The 17,744-nt window shown below is 39.4% G+C and overlaps 1 protein-coding gene across 1 annotated transcript in view; it reads right to left on the reverse strand.

Annotated features, from left to right (window-relative positions):
• Positions 1-8,715: 8,715 nt before the first annotated feature.
• The window catches only part of MYBPC1 (myosin binding protein C1), a gene marked incomplete at its 5' end in the record, with an annotated part of 70,499 nt that continues 61,470 nt past the window's right edge, over positions 8,716-17,744 (reverse strand). Inside the window, 7 exons of the mRNA XM_084255443.1 lie at positions 8,716-8,854; positions 9,962-10,004; positions 11,435-11,493; positions 12,977-13,163; positions 14,731-14,867; positions 15,877-16,036; positions 17,565-17,704. Coding sequence (XP_084111569.1) covers positions 9,999-10,004; positions 11,435-11,493; positions 12,977-13,163; positions 14,731-14,867; positions 15,877-16,036; positions 17,565-17,704 — 689 coding nt within the window. The 3' untranslated portion in view covers positions 8,716-8,854; positions 9,962-9,998. The remainder of the gene's footprint in view (positions 8,855-9,961; positions 10,005-11,434; positions 11,494-12,976; positions 13,164-14,730; positions 14,868-15,876; positions 16,037-17,564; positions 17,705-17,744) is intronic.

The following is a 17,744-nucleotide window of genomic DNA, read 5'->3' on the forward strand; positions in this document are numbered from 1 at the left end:
ACCTCATTGTAGGTTCAGACTCAAATAAGACAGTCTTGGAAACCCTGTCTCACAAGGTTGAGATGGTCGAAATGGTTGAAACTCAAATGGTTGAAACCCAAATGCCCATTTTTCAGAGCATCTGACACCCCGCACACAGTGTGTTCCCACACATGCCCTCCCTCCTCTGGAACTGGGGGACCTGCCACAGAGGGCGCAGTCCCCTTACCTCACAATGCACCATTCAGACAGGGGACGGCCTGTCATAAGCATGTCATTGTGCACAACTGGAGATAAGCCTGCCACTTGCTCTTTCCTGCAGTGCGGGAATATGAGCTTTGTGTAATATTCAAAGACCCAGAACAAGCTCAAAAACTGCTTTCGAGATCGCTGTCCCTCAGCACAGGCAGTTTGTCACCATTCTGGAGCTGGGCCAGCAAACTGCCACCAGCCCTTCTCCTGCTTTCATGCAGTCCATGAGCTAAGTATGGTTTTTATGTTTTTAATGATGGGGGGGGGACTTTTTATGATGTGAAATTCATATTTCAGCAACATGAATAGACATATTTGTGCCTTAATTATTGTTTATGGCTGTTTCCATGCTCCCAGGTTTGCATTCTGTGGTTTTAGCACAGACCACATGGCCTACAAAAACTAGAATATTTACTGTCCGGCCCCTTCCCACAAAAAAGAAAAACACTTGGCAACACTGCCTTCAAGCAAGTTGAGGGTATCCACAGACCAAACCATTCATCGAGTAGACATCTCCTAATCTTCAGTGTGAAAAGTAAAACTGAAAAATGCAGGAAAGAAATCCACGTAACAAGGAGACAAGCTATTGATTATGTTGGGTTTATGTGTGGTAAATAAACTTGGATATATCTACTTTTTTACTTATCCATGCCATGAATAATCCAAAGAAAAATTCTTTTCCAGATCAATAAATTTATCTATTACAGATAAATGCTAAGGCACATCGAAAGGCATCAGAAGGAGAATGAAGAGAAAAGCCATAAATTGGGGAAAGGTTTTTTTCCCTCAAAATCTGCATTTGATGCTAACTGGATTATGTAAAGAACTCCTCAAAATAATGAGAAGCAGAAAAACAATCGAGCTGGCTTATGTTCGGATACTTATAGCAAAACCCTGAAAACATGGTGATGTAAACTGAAATGGAAGTGTGTTAACCCCTCCCATGAAAGCAGTCATGGATTAGCCCAGGACTAGGGTACAATGTTTCCAGGGTCATCAGGACCCTCTTCATCTTTCTGCACCACATCCTCTCTCTGGCGTGGACCTGCTATCTCTTGGGTCTCAAATCCTGCTTTCACTTCTACTTCAGCTTTGCAATCAGTCACGGGCAAGTTATTGAACTTCATTGTGCTCCAATTTTCTCATCTACAAAGGGTAATGAAGGTACCTACTTCACAGTATTTTTGTGAAAATGAAACAAAATAATGCCTGATGCTTAGATTAGTGCCTGACATAGGACAGACTCATAACTACTGTGTTCGTTCAGTCCTGGATGGCCTACTCAGACATTTGGTGAAAGAAAGACAAAATGTCTATCTTATTTATGGAGCTGTAGCTTTGTAGCCTAAATAATATAATTACCAATATTTTTGATACCATCTGTGTACCATTCTAGAATCCTATCTCCCTCTCTATGAGGAGGAACCATTCTTGAGAATTGTATTCATCAAAAAATGGTTTCCTTTTCTTCCCAGCTTTGCCATACACACACACACACACACACACACACACACAGATTCTTAAATGCAAACTTGCATGTTTTTGAACTTCATACAAATGCAATAACATTGTGTGCTTTTATCCTATGATCTGCTTTTTTTTTCACACAGCGTTATGCTTTTGTAATTCATCTATATTAAAAAGTGTGGCGAGTCTATTCATTTTGCACTACTATATTAAACTTGCTATATAATAACATTAAAGTACCTGAAAATAGCAGTTGATTTATCCATTCAGTATTGGACATTAGGTTATTTACAACTTCTGATGATTGTACAAAGGTGCTGTGAATGTTCTGATACTTGTCTCCTAGGCCACATGCACAGTCAAGGCTCCCACATATGTCCGATTATTTAGCTGAATTGAATTCATTTCCCAAAGGAGAAAGGACATCACGGTTTTCTACTGGTTCTTCTTGTGTAACTTTCACTCACATTTCAGTTTTTTTTCCTCAACATCTGGAGCAGCTTCCCACAAAATACTCCATAGTCTCATAGAACCAGACGAGATACAGTTGTATGTGAAATAACCACTTCCAATAGCCACTGACTTTCATTGATTTCAATTTGGAAAAAGGCATGGGGTGCAGCTGGCTAGACTTGGGGTGGTAGAGCTGTATAAGGGCTTAGAGCTTTAAGCCCTAGTACTGAGGTCGGAGTATTTACAAAGACTAGTAGAGTCCTCTGGTGTAAACACTTGCCTTCTTCATCTACTTCCTTTGACTTAATTTATGTTTTTATACTTTTGTCCTTCGAGACTCTAAAGTCCAAGTTGTATGGGACTATGGTGCTTAACAAAATACAGGAGCAGACCGGCAGTGTTCAATAACAGGTTGATGAAAACCTTTGCTCTCCTCTCTAGAAATGCTTGATTTCCTGGACAAGATCAGAAAACAATATTTCAAAATAGAATTCCTGAGATGTTGTAATTGTGCTTTTTATCTGAAATTGTGAAAGCAACTTAAAGGAACTGATTTTCCTCAGACCCAGTTCTTAGCACCCTGTCTTGTCTCTCTCCTTTAACCACTTTTTATTAGCCGCTTCTGAGTTCATATCCTACTGCTTTAAAGTGTTTTCCATTACATGATTTAAGGAGCACTAGAAGGAATCCGCTTTCCTCAAAAACTCCTTCAGCATCTGGGGTGTTCCAATCCCACAAAGAGTTGTTCTTGTCTACGGTTAGGGCTTCAAGGAGTAACAGGTGAGATCACATTTCCATGTTAGAGTAGGTTATCAAGAAAACCTCAACATTCAAAAAAGATAAACACATGCAATTTGCAGCAACATGGATGGCGCTGGAAGGGATCATGCTCAGCGAAATAAGCCAGAAAGAAAAAGAAAAATACCAGATGGTCTCACTCATAGCAGGAATCTAGAAAACTTAAATAAGGGACCAGGAAAATGAATAACTATAAGAAAGTGAAAATCAAAATCAACAAAAAACTATGAACCAGAGACACTTTTTGGGGGGTGGGGGGCGGGAGGGGAGGGATTGGGGTCAGAATAGGGGGGTTGCAATTGTATGGGGAATATAAAAATAAAATTTATTGAAAAAAAAAGAATTAAACAATCCATAAGAATTAAAAAAAAAAAGAAAGAAAACCTTAGGAGGGGTACTTTTATCAGAACATTTCACTTGGGAAGCTCAGAGAGAATGGCCCAAATAAATATTCATGCAAAGAACTACAGAGAAAGAGGGTGGGGCTGCCCTCTTTCTGGAGGCATCCTGCTAAAAATGCAGGGTTTCAGTTAGTAGCTCTGGAGAGAGAGATGCTGAGAATCTGAATCTTAACAAGCTCCCAGGTGATGCTAGTCTGCCGAACGGGGACTGACGCCTAGAGTCTAGAAGGTGTGGTGGAGGCCTTACTCTGTGCAAGCCCTTTGAATCCTAAGGAGAAAGGGGATGAGGCAGAGAAAAGAGGGAAGAAGTCAGAGGGCAATTAAAGGGTGAGAAAGTCCACCTTCATTCACTTAATACTGATTTAAGGTGGTTCTTTCCAGGGCAAAGGAGGGCAGGATGGACGGGTGGATGGATAGATGGATGCATGGGTGGGTAGATGGGTGTACAGATAAATAGATGGCTAGATGGATGGATATTTAAGTTTTTATTATCTACATATCTTTAAAATACATAGGTATATAGCTTTCATAATATCTTCAGTGTAAGTGAGATCTACTTGGTGTTTGGTGAGGGTATTGCTTGTTGGTGAGGATTTTCTAAGATTATGCTGTGCCGCCCAGACTCGGATACCTTTAGCTCCCTGACAATATTTCTGGAACAGTATCCATCAGAAGATCTGGAAAGAAAAATTTGCTTTCTATGAAAATAAAATTAGGTATCATGGATACATAATAATGCATGTGTAGCTTTAATGAATAAACACAAGAGGGGTTGGGGCACTGGCTTCAGGCTCTGTGCCCGGCCACAATCTGTTCAAGGCTGCCCTCTCTTCTGCAAAGAAGGATGCAGCTGTGGTAGAACGGGTCAATGACCCAATGGCTGATCATGCCTGTGCAGCATATGTGCTTTTGCTTTTTATTGTTGATTTGCTGCTGCTGCTTCCTCCTTTCTTGAATTCCTTGCCTGGTAAGGTTATTCTGGCTTCATTTCCTTCTGACTGTTCTTAACTGCCCTTCCCTCTGCACAAACAACATACTTGTCTGCTTTTCCTCCCTCCTGCTTGATGTTTCTCCTTGCTCTTGGCCTTCACCGAGCCCTACTCTCTCCCCATCTGTCCACCACTCTTGCTTAACTTCTTCAGGGAGTGGAGCCACCGAAGGCAGACTTTTGAGTCATGATTGCCACTAGCAGGACTCGACAATCACAGCAAGACCCAGCGAGCCACTGATCTCACCAGCAAGCACCTACTTCTACCACCAGCTGATGCTTATGGAGTCCTATCTGCACTATTAAGAACTGATTAAAAAATACCCATGCACAGAGAGGCTCTGCCTCTTCATGGCAACCCACACTCTTGCCTCACCGGCCTCCAGGTCAGTGGGACCTCCCAGCACAGGGATGGGAACTGGATCTATAATGATCCCCAGTGGGCTCTCAGGGGTGAAGCTGGGGTGAGCAGCACTACATCACTTTGTCCCAGGTCTTTCACAGGTTACAATGTTTGGCTTCCTGGGGCCTGGAATTTTCCAAGTGACCACATGACTTCAAATAATCAACTCTGGCTTCTCTTGAAACATGGCTCCCTCCCAATTACCCCTTGTCCCAGTTGTCCAAGAGGGATGCCTTACAAAATCTGAATAATGGTTCTTTTCCTTGCATCAGTGTTGCTGGAAACTCTAGTTCTTTTTCCTAACTTTTTTTTAATCAACTTAAAAATTTTCAAACCAACATTTAAAATTGGCATATAATGGCATTAAGATGTTTCCTTGGTCTCTAAGACTAGGATGAAGGTGAGAGTAGAGGAATAGAAGGAGGGAATCACTTGCCTGTGGGTAACTGTGTAAGTGCATAAAGAACAGGTTCTTTCTGAAGCTATTGCCTGGGAGTAATAGAAGTTATGGTCAATTATGCACTTGAGGGCAAAGTGTTTTCCTTTCAATGACTTGAGTCAACTAGTCACTCTGAGTGACCCTCCGGGAGGGTTGAATTGCCCTGTGCTTCTCTGGTATTTTATCTCAATCAACTCCAGATAGAAGAAGAATATTCAGTGAGGCCAGAGATTACTCAGGCCAGTGCATTTAGGGACACACAGAGAGATCAACAGATGGTTTTAAGAGGGTGGTGGTGGTCTTTAGATTCAGGCGAACCAGTTGTTCCAAGCAGTTTTGTTTCTCTGGTCCATTCTATGTCGCCCAAGTTGAATTACCAATCTTATAAATATCACCATGTAGCAATCACTTGAGTCTTTGGTACAAGGGGATGGTAACTAATGGCCTAACTAAATTAAGTTCAACTTATAATCAATTAATTTTATAGGGATAATTGGTAGGGAGACTGTCAGGTTTCAGAGTTCCTTATTCTACTCCTAGTTCAAGGAAAAAGAGACCAAATTTATATTTCTAGAACTCTATTCAGGGCGCGAGTGTCCTTGAGAAAGGAGATGAGGGTCAGGCCTAGAGGCTGGTGAGTTGGAAGCAGGGGGAAGTGATGGCAGCAGAGAGGTCAGAGTGAAGTTGGGTGGAAGAGGAGAAGGTTGAGAGAACAGAGGTAGTGGGACTGGCTGACCCCTAACTTTTGTACCTTATATCTATAGATATTTAGAAGTTCTAAGTCAAGTTAATGGATGGCTCATAAAACAGTTGTGCCCTTCAGTCTTTATGAGGATAACCTCGTAATAACCCAGAAGTTCAGTTTTATCAGATTCTTCAGAGATACTTTCCAAATAGCATGACCCACTGCCAGTCTCCGAGTTCCCTGTTCTTTGCAAACCCCAGTCTGCACTTGTCCAGGAAGTTTCAGAGTCACCTGTCTTTGCGTGGACTAGACACGGCTGAACCAGGCATCTCTGCAGTCACCAGGATAGACTGAAGAGCAGAGGAGCTCTCTTCTCTCGATTTTGTTGGCACTGGAAAAGATTCCCAGTTGATTTAGGCTAAGATAGGACTCCCAAACAGGAGTTTCTCCTGTGTAGACCTGCTATACAATATTAGTTCCTTGAAGGCACGAAATGTCTTATTCATCATCATTGGGTTCCTATGAATCCATCACGGGGCCTTCGCCACATCAGACACTTACTAACTCATTTGTTGAGACAAATAGAATGTTTTAGAATTCGACTTAAAAATGATTGGTTAAGGGCCTCCCCGGTGGCGCAGCGGTTGAGCGCTGGGTTGCGAAGCTGCCCGCAGCCTCTGCAGAGCCGGTTCAATCCCCGGCTGCTCCCCGGCCACTGGAGGAGGGTCCCGCATGGCGCGCAGACCTCTCCTGCCGCCCGCTGCTCCCCTCAGCAGTGTACTTCGGTCCTTCTGCCTGCTCTGCTCCCCGCTCTGGCTCTGGTGAATTCTCTCACCCTCCCGCGCTTCTGACTGTACCCAGTGCTTGTAAAAATAAATAAATAAATAAATCTAGAAAAAAAAAAAAAAGATTGGTTAAGAATCTATTACTCTTTTCAGTGTTTCTTGTAGCTAGTAGGTTTTGTTCTTACTTCTGTATTCATGCAGATGAAAACATTCACTGTTTTTTTTTTTTAAACATAAATAAAAAAGGATGATTCTTTTAAAAGTTGAATGAATGTTTAGCTCCCCGAAAGAATTTTTGGTTAATTCCTATGATATATAATTTTTCTTCAATAGAATGAAATATAAACAAAATTGTAGCAAAACTAACAGCCATGACAGCTTCTGATGTTATCTGAGCTTTGTAGAGTCAAAACAGATTTTTTTCCTCCTTAATGGAGCATTTCGGCATTTGAGTACACATAATAAGGAGAGATCATATGTAAAAAAATGACTAACACAAAATATAATCAGAGCACAAAATATAGTCTCCATGACTGGGGAACCAATATCTTGTAAGGATTATTTTAGTCACTTTTAGGCAATCTTTGCAAATGGCTTAACAAAGTTGACTGTGACTTGACAAAACTGGTCAATGAGTGTTGAGTTGAGCAACTAGCTTAGCGACAGGGGCCACACAGATTGGCTTTTGCCACTTTGTGGTTTATCTGCTTTGCACACAGAGCTATGGTCTTCACATTTTATAGATGAGCTAGATGTAATGTATCTCAGCCAGTAATGTGTAAAAAGATTTCCTGATCAAAATGGGTGTTTATATAGGGATTGCACACATTATTATTCAGAGTGATTGGAAACACACAGTGAAAGTCAATTTCTTCAAAAACAGCAAAGCAAAAGCATCACCAGCCAGAATAGTGCAGCATCCACACAGTTGGGACAAGAACTTGAGTTTTGTTTTGAGGCTCCCAATGTACCACAATCACACTGGGACCAGGGTCACCCACTCTTTGCCTTGATATGCCCCACGTCAGCACAGGTACACAGCTACCATCGCAACTTCCCAGCTCTGATCTGCAAAGGAGGCAGAGCAGATACTTAAAAATGCTGCTCCGGGCTACTGTGAGCCCAGCGACAGGTCACAGGTGACGATCTATTTAGCTTCTTGACCAAAAAAACAGAAGGAATTTTTAAAAAAAGTGGGGAGAGGATAAAGAATAATAGTATGGCACCTTACTTATGCTTCTACACTGCTCCATTAACTGAAATTTTCTCTATAGCGTCAGGAAGTCACTGAAAAGTTGGGACCTTGCATGAATGCCTCTCAGCTTCTAAATTTTGAAAAAGGTTTCCATCAATTTAAATGGATGCCACCAGCAGCCCCTACATCTGTTTCTCTTGCTGGTCTGCAGCAGGACCATCACTATGCCAGCAGTCCTGGCAGGAGCACTGGTGGATCTGGCCAAGATGCTGTGCTAGAGACAGAGGTGGCATCCCGAGTCCCCGCCTTTTGGCCTCCATTTAGTGTCCATGCCCCTAACCCCAGACACATCAAAAAATCCTCGGTCATGCCATTATAAACACTTCTTATTTACTGTTCCAATTATTTTTCCTTCTGTTGAAAAAACTTGCCTGAAAAGTTTTAAGATGTCCTTGAGTGAATTCAAATGGGGAGAGGACACAGATCCACAGGAGCTCAGCAGGATAGTGTGATCTGAACCACTGCTTTGCTTAGAAAAATCTCTTAGATCAAGAGAAAGACGGATATTCAAGATCCGTAGTAAGTAGCGTAGTATGTTTCTTACTCTGGGGTGGTGGGGGAGCATTGATAGTTTATTATTTTAAGCTAAAACAACTGCTTTGCTTATTCAATAACTGCTTTTTTGTCATGCACAGAGACCAAGCACAGACAATAACGATGAAAATGCTGGCTTCCAATGAGATTTTGTTTGTGATTTTTAATGAAGCAATCCTTGAAAACATTTTTTTTCTTCAACATTAGGAGGAAATAAAGTGAACACATTTGGGTGCCTGGTGGGAACAGAAAACGCTTTCTCACTGCAACCAGATTTCAAGGCACTGCAGTGTAGAGAGGCAGCAGCCAGGCCCTTAGTATTCCTCAGGATTGCTTGATTGCAAGTCTCGCAAATAAGAATCGACTATGTTAGGAGGCACGCCTTGCAAGAGGAGCCTGCAGAAGGAAAGACCACCTAGGGAGGACAAGAAGGAAAAGGCCAAGTCAACACCATCAACCTGAAAAATGGTTGAAATAATACTTTTGGACTAGCTGCCAGGAAATGAGACTAATTACGTTCGAATTAGTTACAAAGATTCATTCACTTCCTACTTGGAATTCTTCTCCTGGGTTTAGTACATTGAGAATTTCAAGCACCTGCCATCTAGAAGGAAAAAGCATGTTCCTGCTAGACCCAGACACTCATTATTCAGTATTAATTGAAATTCCTAGCTGGAAAGGCTGCATTGCTCTCTGAGAGTTTGTGGAGTCCTCTGTGGATGTTGTATGTGTTCTGACTGAATGGAATACCACGTAATGAATCAGCTTCTAGTTTGTTAATGTTCCTTTTAATTAAGCATGAAGAGTTCCAATTCAAGCACATTGGAGAAGAAAAGAGAGACTACTCCTTTAACGTGGTTATTTATGCAATGTCAAAGTGTAAAAATTGGAAACATTTTGTTTAAAACGACAAAACCCATCCAATGCCTTCTGAAGATGAAGAAATACCTATTAAAATTTTGTACTTACCTTCTGTGTTTCAGAATTATGTTAAAAAATTAAAAGTAACCATCACAAGAGACCCCACAAAACCATAAAACTTCACAGTCCTTCAGAGAAGTGCTTCACTACTTGCTAATAAATCCACAGTCGGACAAAAACAGCATGCCATTTGAACATTCTTAAAACTTCTTGAATGCAAGTTTGGGAAAATCATTCTCCTTTTTTAGAAAAAGATCCAAGTCAGATATTGCTAGAAATGATGCCACTTATATACATGTCCATTCCTTGATGCAAAGAACTCAGAAAGCTTGGGGATCACTAATTTTCATCTACTTAAATGCTTTAATTCATGCTCTACTGCATTCAACAACTGGCTGCATGTCAACAGGAGATTGCTGGGATGAATAAGTACTAGCTGTTAATGTCAAGATATGGAACTAAAATGAAAACTGCAAAGTTAGAGATTTTAAGTAATCTATTTTCATTGGATTGCATAATGAAAATCACGCCATACTCTGCAGGCTTTGTATGGCTTATGACAGTCATAAGCTTCATATGCCAAAACCATATGAAAGCTTACCTTAGGTGATAATATACATTCAAAAATCCTTATTGTGCTACAACTAAGGAAAAAGGAGAGAAAGAAAGAAGTGGTAAGCATTAATAAAGTGCTAAAACTAAAGTTGAGTACTTGTTGGATGAAATTATGGTCACCTTATGAGATGACTTCATTAATCCTTAGTCATGTGAAAGATAAAGGAAAATAGAAGCAAATGGAATGAAGGGCAGGGACCCAATCACTTCAAAAGGATCATTAATATGTAAAACATTTATTAACACGCATAACCACATTGCCTGAACAGGTGGCAACGTCAGTTTGATTGTACGGTGAATATTTATGATACGAGCTTCCAAACCATTAGCTTAAGGAAACAACAACCTACAACATATATATATTGTGTTTTTCAACAAAAGAAAAACGTAAACAATAGACAAAGTGTTAGGGTACATATATATATGTTGACATTCTAAAAGGCAAAATTATCAAGTAGATAGAACTATTAGACTAGTGTATTCTATAATATTGTATTCCAAACTGATTACACATGACTGATCTAAATAAATACAAAGCTTAAACAAACTTAGGCTAGAAAGTATAACTTGCACAACTTTCAAGAGTGAGCTCTAATGCTTCTTCTTTTCAAAATTGACCTTACCTCTGGGATTTCAGAGAGCAAATATTGTAAACTCAGGCATAGACCTACCTTATTAAAGTTTATATCAGATTGCTATCAGCCCTAAAGAACTGCCTACTACACTCTTTCAAATGGGGGCAAAATATACTCTTATAACAGGACAGACTCATCTGCTGCTTATACATTTAGTAGCGGGGCCTAGAATTTTCTTTCAAGTTCATGCCCAACTGAAATAATTTTGGTCCCATGAAAATACCCAAATGCCTAACAGAAATATGGGTAACAGCTATTCTACTGGTGAATTTTTCATTGTAAAATATGAAATATGCAAGTCTTCAAATATTGGACCTATTTTTGTATACTCACCCCATCAAAAATGCCCAGAACATTTTTTCTACAACTTTGCAATTTTTAAAATGTTCAGTTTTCTGAATTTCAAACACAAATTTAAGGAGCCTACTCAGAAACTCCGTTAAAAACAGTTTACATTCTTATTGTAGAGTTTACATCTCTACGTTCAAAAGAAAATGAAAATATTGAAGAAATGGGATTGCCACAGTTTTATAATTCTATATCTAAAATAAGGTATTCTTCAAACAAAGTTTTCTGGCTTTATTATGGGGACCTGTGGGGTGGTACTTAAGTTTTCTAACAAAGCTTCGATCCTGTAATACACTGAATGCCCTTGAATAATTTGGCCTTCCTAGTTCATGGCATAAACACTGTATGCCATGAGCTGCTAAGAAATACAATTAAAAGCAAATGAGAAAGTCAAGCTTTACATGCAAAGTGCGATTTCATATAAGAGGAATGGAACAGAAAGTAGAAATATCCAGTGGAACATGAACTTTTAAAACCTGTTGCTGCCCCTCCAGGAAGACTGGTTGTCCAGGGGTATTTACTCCTTGAAATATCACTGCAGAATTAGAATATTTGTACCAGTATTTATTTATTCTCAGTTGACATTCTTACCTTTTTTTTCACAGCTTAACTTAAATCACCTATTATCAGATAACAATCTGATGATAAACAATCTTGGTTTTATTTTAGTATCAAAAGCTTTAACCAATATATTACAATTGATACTTTACTATGAACTTATACTGGACTGCATTATTTATATTGTTAAATTCAATTACTCTATGATTTACTATATCACTACAATAAAGACTATATCATCGGTAATATATTTGCAATTATGACCTTGATGTGCATTAATACACAGCTAAAATAATAATGTTTACATTTGTAAGAAATATTTTAATAGAAGGATTTGAAATTTTCTAAAACAATTAAAAAAATGTTTTTTCCATGATTCAGTTACAAACCTGTTATACTATATTACCTGAAATTGGACAGAAATCGTAAGAAAAAGAAAACTAATTTTTAAAGTTATAAAAGGAAATTTTTTCCAAGCAATTTCTCTATGATATTTATCATACATTTGGGACTAAAAACTTTTAAAATTTAACATAAGTATCCTAAGCACTTACTATGTTCTTTTTAAAATATTTACAAAGCTCTCTTTCTGACTTATAGATCATAATTTCTTCATTATAGAGAGATAGGGGAAAGAAAGCGTTCAGTGACCAAAGAGTGGCAATATTACACAGTAAGAATTAGAGAAAAGATATTAGGGTCATGTCACCTATTATCTTGTAATGGTGACTCTGACAGATGTAGTTTTCATGGTATCCCAAAGTAGGTTTTGTCAAGAAACAACTTCAGTATAAAAACTATACTCAAATAATATGAAAATTGATTAAGACTAGGGCAGGTTATTAAGCTGAGGCTTTTCTATCATACAAATCCTGATGTATTTTCTTGATTTACATTAGTTACAACATTTCTGAGAACTAGAACAGATGAAATACATTCCTATAAATAGAAATTCTTCAGTAGATCTTAAAAACCACTGGTTATATGTGGATGTTATATGTAACATTAAACAAGAAGATAACAAACATATATAAAGAATATTGGAAGTGTCACAAAATAATGAACTAATTAAAAATAATGTGAATTCCTTAATTGAAATTTCATTAGATAGGTTTTCACACTAGACTTCTATTTATAAATGAACTAAACTACCAAAGTAATACCTACTGACTTTATTAATTCTCATGCATGGGTACATACTAGCACCCCAGTGAAAAGAAATCCCTTTACTTAACAAGAATGGTAAGAGACGGACAAAAGTCAACTTAAATAATCAAGTAGTCTTCCAGAAATAAATCAGAGTGAATGCAGAATGTAAAAATATTTCCTCTTCCCAAATTCTCTCCCCACTACCTGCCCCACCCCAAAACATTTTTGGCCAAATTTTGCTTTTGCAGAAAGGACAATGATTAAACCACGCTTTTCATTTTAGTCTATGCACGAGATATTGGATGCCATACCTTTCACCTCCAGTTTGCACTCGATCTCCACTGTCCCAAGGTCATTGACGGCTTTACAGCAGTAAGTGCCTCCATCATAGGGGCTGGGCTTGCGGATCTCCAGAGTACAGACCCCTTGGTTGCTGAACATCCTGTATCTTGGGTCGTCCACGATAGCAACTTTGTTTTTCATCCAGGTTATTTTGGGCTGAAGTTTAGATTAGAAGTAAATTAGGACAAAACATGTGTACCTAGCATATTAATAGACCTTCAAAGCGAGAGATGGAATTTTAAAGCATGACTCAGGAAGAAAGTACATCTAAGAAGAATCCACATCCACTCGAGCACTCTTTCAAACTAAATTCTGCTTAGTGCTTGGCAAGAACACAAATGAGCAGTGCTGAAGAAGCAAGCCAGATTTGTTGAGAGGACAGGTCTGGGGCAATCTACCCAAACAGATTCAGTGGCATTTAAATGTGACCTAAGGTTCATGATGTGAACTCCTCCCAGAGAATGTACATTGTGGGCATTTTTCAGAGGACTCTCATAAAGGGTCAGACCCTCTGATTTGCTCCACTTCGTTTTCCTCATGACTTTTTCTAATCCCCAGGGGCTGTGTTTGCTGCCCCACCATTGACTCTCTTCTCAGACCTCTGTATTTATCATCTGGTGGAAATGAATCTATACAACCTCATAATGCAAGGTCAGTTATGACCAGTCACCCAGCAACGTGACACCATCTCCTGGACCCCTGAACTACATGATTGACACTTCACTCCTTCATGTTATCTTCTCCTTCCTTCTCTTCCACCTCACATGATTTTGTCTTGCTCAGACCCTAGAGACATGCTTCTGCCTCCTCTTCATACCCATACTCCCCTTTTCAAGTGTGAGCATTCACTAAGGCTCTAAGGCTCACATCTTGGTCTTTGGCTTTGCACTCACTACCCCCCAATGACTGCCCTTTCTGGAGCTCCAGTTTCAAGGAATGGATGGCTGGACCCCGATACATGGGACCCTCAAACTAAAAGTCACAGCCTCGGCCTTTCTCCTAAGCTCTGGAGACCATTTCCTCTCTGTCCTTGTATCCTCACTTGGATGTACAACCCATTAAACGTCCAGCCAAACATGATTCAGCATCATCCTGCCGTCCTCAGTTTGGCTTTTCTATTTCTGATCATAGTATATGCAGAAGACACCACTGTTTGCAATTTTTCCAAAATCTAGGGCACTTTTCCTCCATGTCTCTATAGTGTAGACATCTCCAGTGCAGCATTTCGTAATTGTTCTTTTCAAATGGCAACAAGAAACTTTAGCACCTTTCTAAATCATTTCTCTCTTCTTTGTACTCTGTCCCCTCATCACAGCAATTTTAATATTCTGCCTCATGTTCTCCTATCCTCATTTGATTTACTCTAGTACAGAAAACTTGCTGAACTAATATAGGCTCCTAATTGTGCAGGTAAAATAATATTTCTCCCATTTCCTTTACCACTCAGTTCTTTTTAAATATAAGTAGTTTGGGGTTTTCTCAGAAGATGCTCCTTCATTAGTAAAGAAATATAAACATTTTTTACTATGCTATTTAAATAGTGTATGTCATTGTTCTCTGGCACCATCATGCTGTACTCAACTCTGGGTCCCAGAAAAAGCTACCAGAGCAGCTGGGAGGCCAGTGGCTATTACTACTTGCTATTATAATATGACAACTACAAAAGAAGGACTTTGGGGTGAATGCTCACATTCAACTAACATGATCAAAAAAGACAAGGTACCTTAGGATTTCCTCTCACACTGCAGTTAAGGGTGGCATTGTAACCAGCGATGGCATAGGTGTTAACCAAAGGCTGAGTAAACATGGGTGCCTCTGTGAAATCGAAGTCATCGTACACTGGATTTTTGTAGACTTTCCCTTAAAAACAAGCATAAGAAATATATGTTGGCCTGGAAACATTATTGTTGGATAACTTTACTCACTATTCAAATCTCCCTGAGCTTAGAAAAACATGTGAAAGCATGAGTAAGGACCACCCAGCATTCACTCTGAAGGGTACAAGGGAAGAGCCAATAGCTCAGGGTATAAGAATAAAGGTAACAGAATTTCCAGAAAGACATGCCTACTTTTTCCTCTCCCTGAGATTTCAGTCACTTACAGACCAGCAGTTGGAATGAATTAAAACTTGTACTTTTTAAAATATTTATTTATGCATACAAGAGCTGGGGTGTAGGCCAGAGGTGCAGGGGTTGGGGGTGAAAGGATTCACCAGGGACAGAGTGGGGAGCAGAACAGGCAAACTGACTGAAATGCACTGCTGAGGGGAGCAGCAGATGAGACAGGAGAGGTCTGCTGCGCCATGTGGGTCAGTTCCCTGGCCAGGGATGGAACTTGTGTTGCAGTGGCTGCTAATAGCTTTATAGTGCTGAGACTTAACCCCTTGAGTCACCAGGGAGGCCCTAAAGCTTGTATTTAAAAAAACACAATAATAGTATAATTTTCCTTATAAACTTTACATATAAAATTAAATTTCACTTGGGTAAAATTTGTGCTTATTTTATAAATTCTTTTTTCACCTCATCTTTCAGTTTTCTTCCTTTATTTTTTTTGAGATTTATTTTTATTTATATATGCATTTATGAACTGGGGTATAGGGCAGAGGTGTGGGGGGTGAGAGGATCCACCAGAGACAGAGTGGGGAGCAGAACAGGTGGATCTACTGAGATACACTGCTGAGGGGAGCAGCAATCAAGACAGGAGAGGTCTGCTGCACCATGTGGGTTAGCTCACTGGCCAGCCGCAGTGGCTGGCAATAGCTTGATAGCACTGAGATTTAACCCCTGCACCACCAAGGAGGCCCCACAGTTTTCTTCCTTTAGCCACTAAAAATCAAGGTTTCCAGAAGTCCAGCCCACAACCCACTCACCATCCTTGGCAATCACAGCGCTCTCCTTAGTCATTGTAGCATTCTCACTGAGCCCACACATGTTTTCAGCAAAGACCCGGAAGTAATATTCATTTCCAATGACCAGTTCAGTAATGGTAGCATTTGTTCGGTGATAATGCTCAATGACAGTGAACCATTCCTGAACAGGGAGAAAAGTCATTTGAAGAAAATCACCTAAAAATGCACAACCATTCCAACTGTTATTCAGAATAAAGAATAGGGATATTTCATTAACTAAAAAAAAGTAGCAATATATATAAGAAAAATAGCACTAATTTTTATATTCAGAATAATAACAATGTGCATTTAATTTGCTTACTACTTTATAATTTATACTTGACATGTCATTTTAATCTTCATGTACACATTAAATTCATATACCCAAGCTGACAAGTGCCTTTATATTTTCTTTATAACTGTACAATGTCATCTGTCTACCTACCTGTCCATTTATCTATCTTTCTATAAGAAATATAATTATAGAATTTTACTGTCAACATATATTCTGAGGAAGAGCTGAAGCTAAATCACAGGAGAAAAATCCACATTGTCCATAAATAAAATTTGTCTAATATTAACTTATGTTCTCTTAGGTTTTGCTCAGATTTCACCTCCCACCAACTCTTCCCTCCTCTGCCATTTTGCTCACACTCTTCTGCTAACCTGGCTAAGTTTCTAACAGCACCTGGTACCTTAAATTATATGATTATGATTTTACCTGTTAATGTCCTATCTCTCTACTTGGAATGAATACACCATGGTGGTAAAGATGGACTTTTCCATGGCATCTGAAACCCTAGTAGGTGAATGAATGAGTGAAAAGCTAAAGCTACATACTTTTTTTTTTTCATTTTCTTCCTTTCTGTATCAAGAAATTTAGTGGTTTCAAAGTTTATCTTGTAGTCGGTAGAAAGCTATCCTCCATCACATATGTTATGTGCCACTAATTGAGAAAATCATTTCTTGACAAAAAGTTCATAAATATAAAGGATTTTCCTTAGAACTGTTAGAAACTATCATTATCTGTTTATTTTTTTTTAAAAAGATTTATTTATTTATACATATAAGAACTGGGGTGTAGTCCAGAGGTGCCGGGGGAGTTGGGGGAATATTCACCAGACAGGGTGGGGAGCAGAACTGGAAGACTGTCTGAAATACACTGCTGAGGGGAGCAGCGGATGAGATAGGAGAGGTCTGCCACTTCATGTGGGTTAGCTCCCTGGCTGGCTGGGGATTGAACTAGTGCTGCAGTGACTGCCAATAGCTTCATAGTGCTGACACTTAACCCCCTGCGCCACCAGGGAGGCCCATATCTGTGTATCTTGTATATTTTTAAGACGCCAGACAAACTTAACTATGCCCTCCTTTATGCCCAAAGCACTTGATGCACATCTTTGTTCCAACATTTAATATACAGATTTATCACTTGGTTTAATGTCTTTTCTTTCTGAATGCTTTAATAGTAGGAGCTATCTATTTTTTTTTTTGATCCAGCAGCTAGAAGAGAGCTCAGCACATAGTAAATTAATAAGTCAGCACACATAATGGAAATGTTTATGGAAGGTATGACTGAGTAGCAATTTCAATGAAGAACAGCATCTGTAACCACAATGAGACAAATGAAATGTGATTTTGCTGCTGCTGGACTAGAGAAAGTCAAACCGTACCATACTCTTCTTGTCAGCCTTCTGGATCGTGTACCCTGTAATTGCGGCATTTCCATCATCCTTTGGTGGTGTCCATGACAGAGCAACGTTCTCTCCCCAGACATCCTCAATCTTCACAAGTTGGGGTGGACCTGGACGGTCTATAGGATGAATTGATGGCATCACTGTGAGGTCATTTTC

The sequence above is a fragment of the Talpa europaea genome, assembly GCF_964194135.1.
Source record: "Talpa europaea genome assembly, chromosome: 15".
Lineage (NCBI taxonomy): Eukaryota > Metazoa > Chordata > Mammalia > Eulipotyphla > Talpidae > Talpa > Talpa europaea.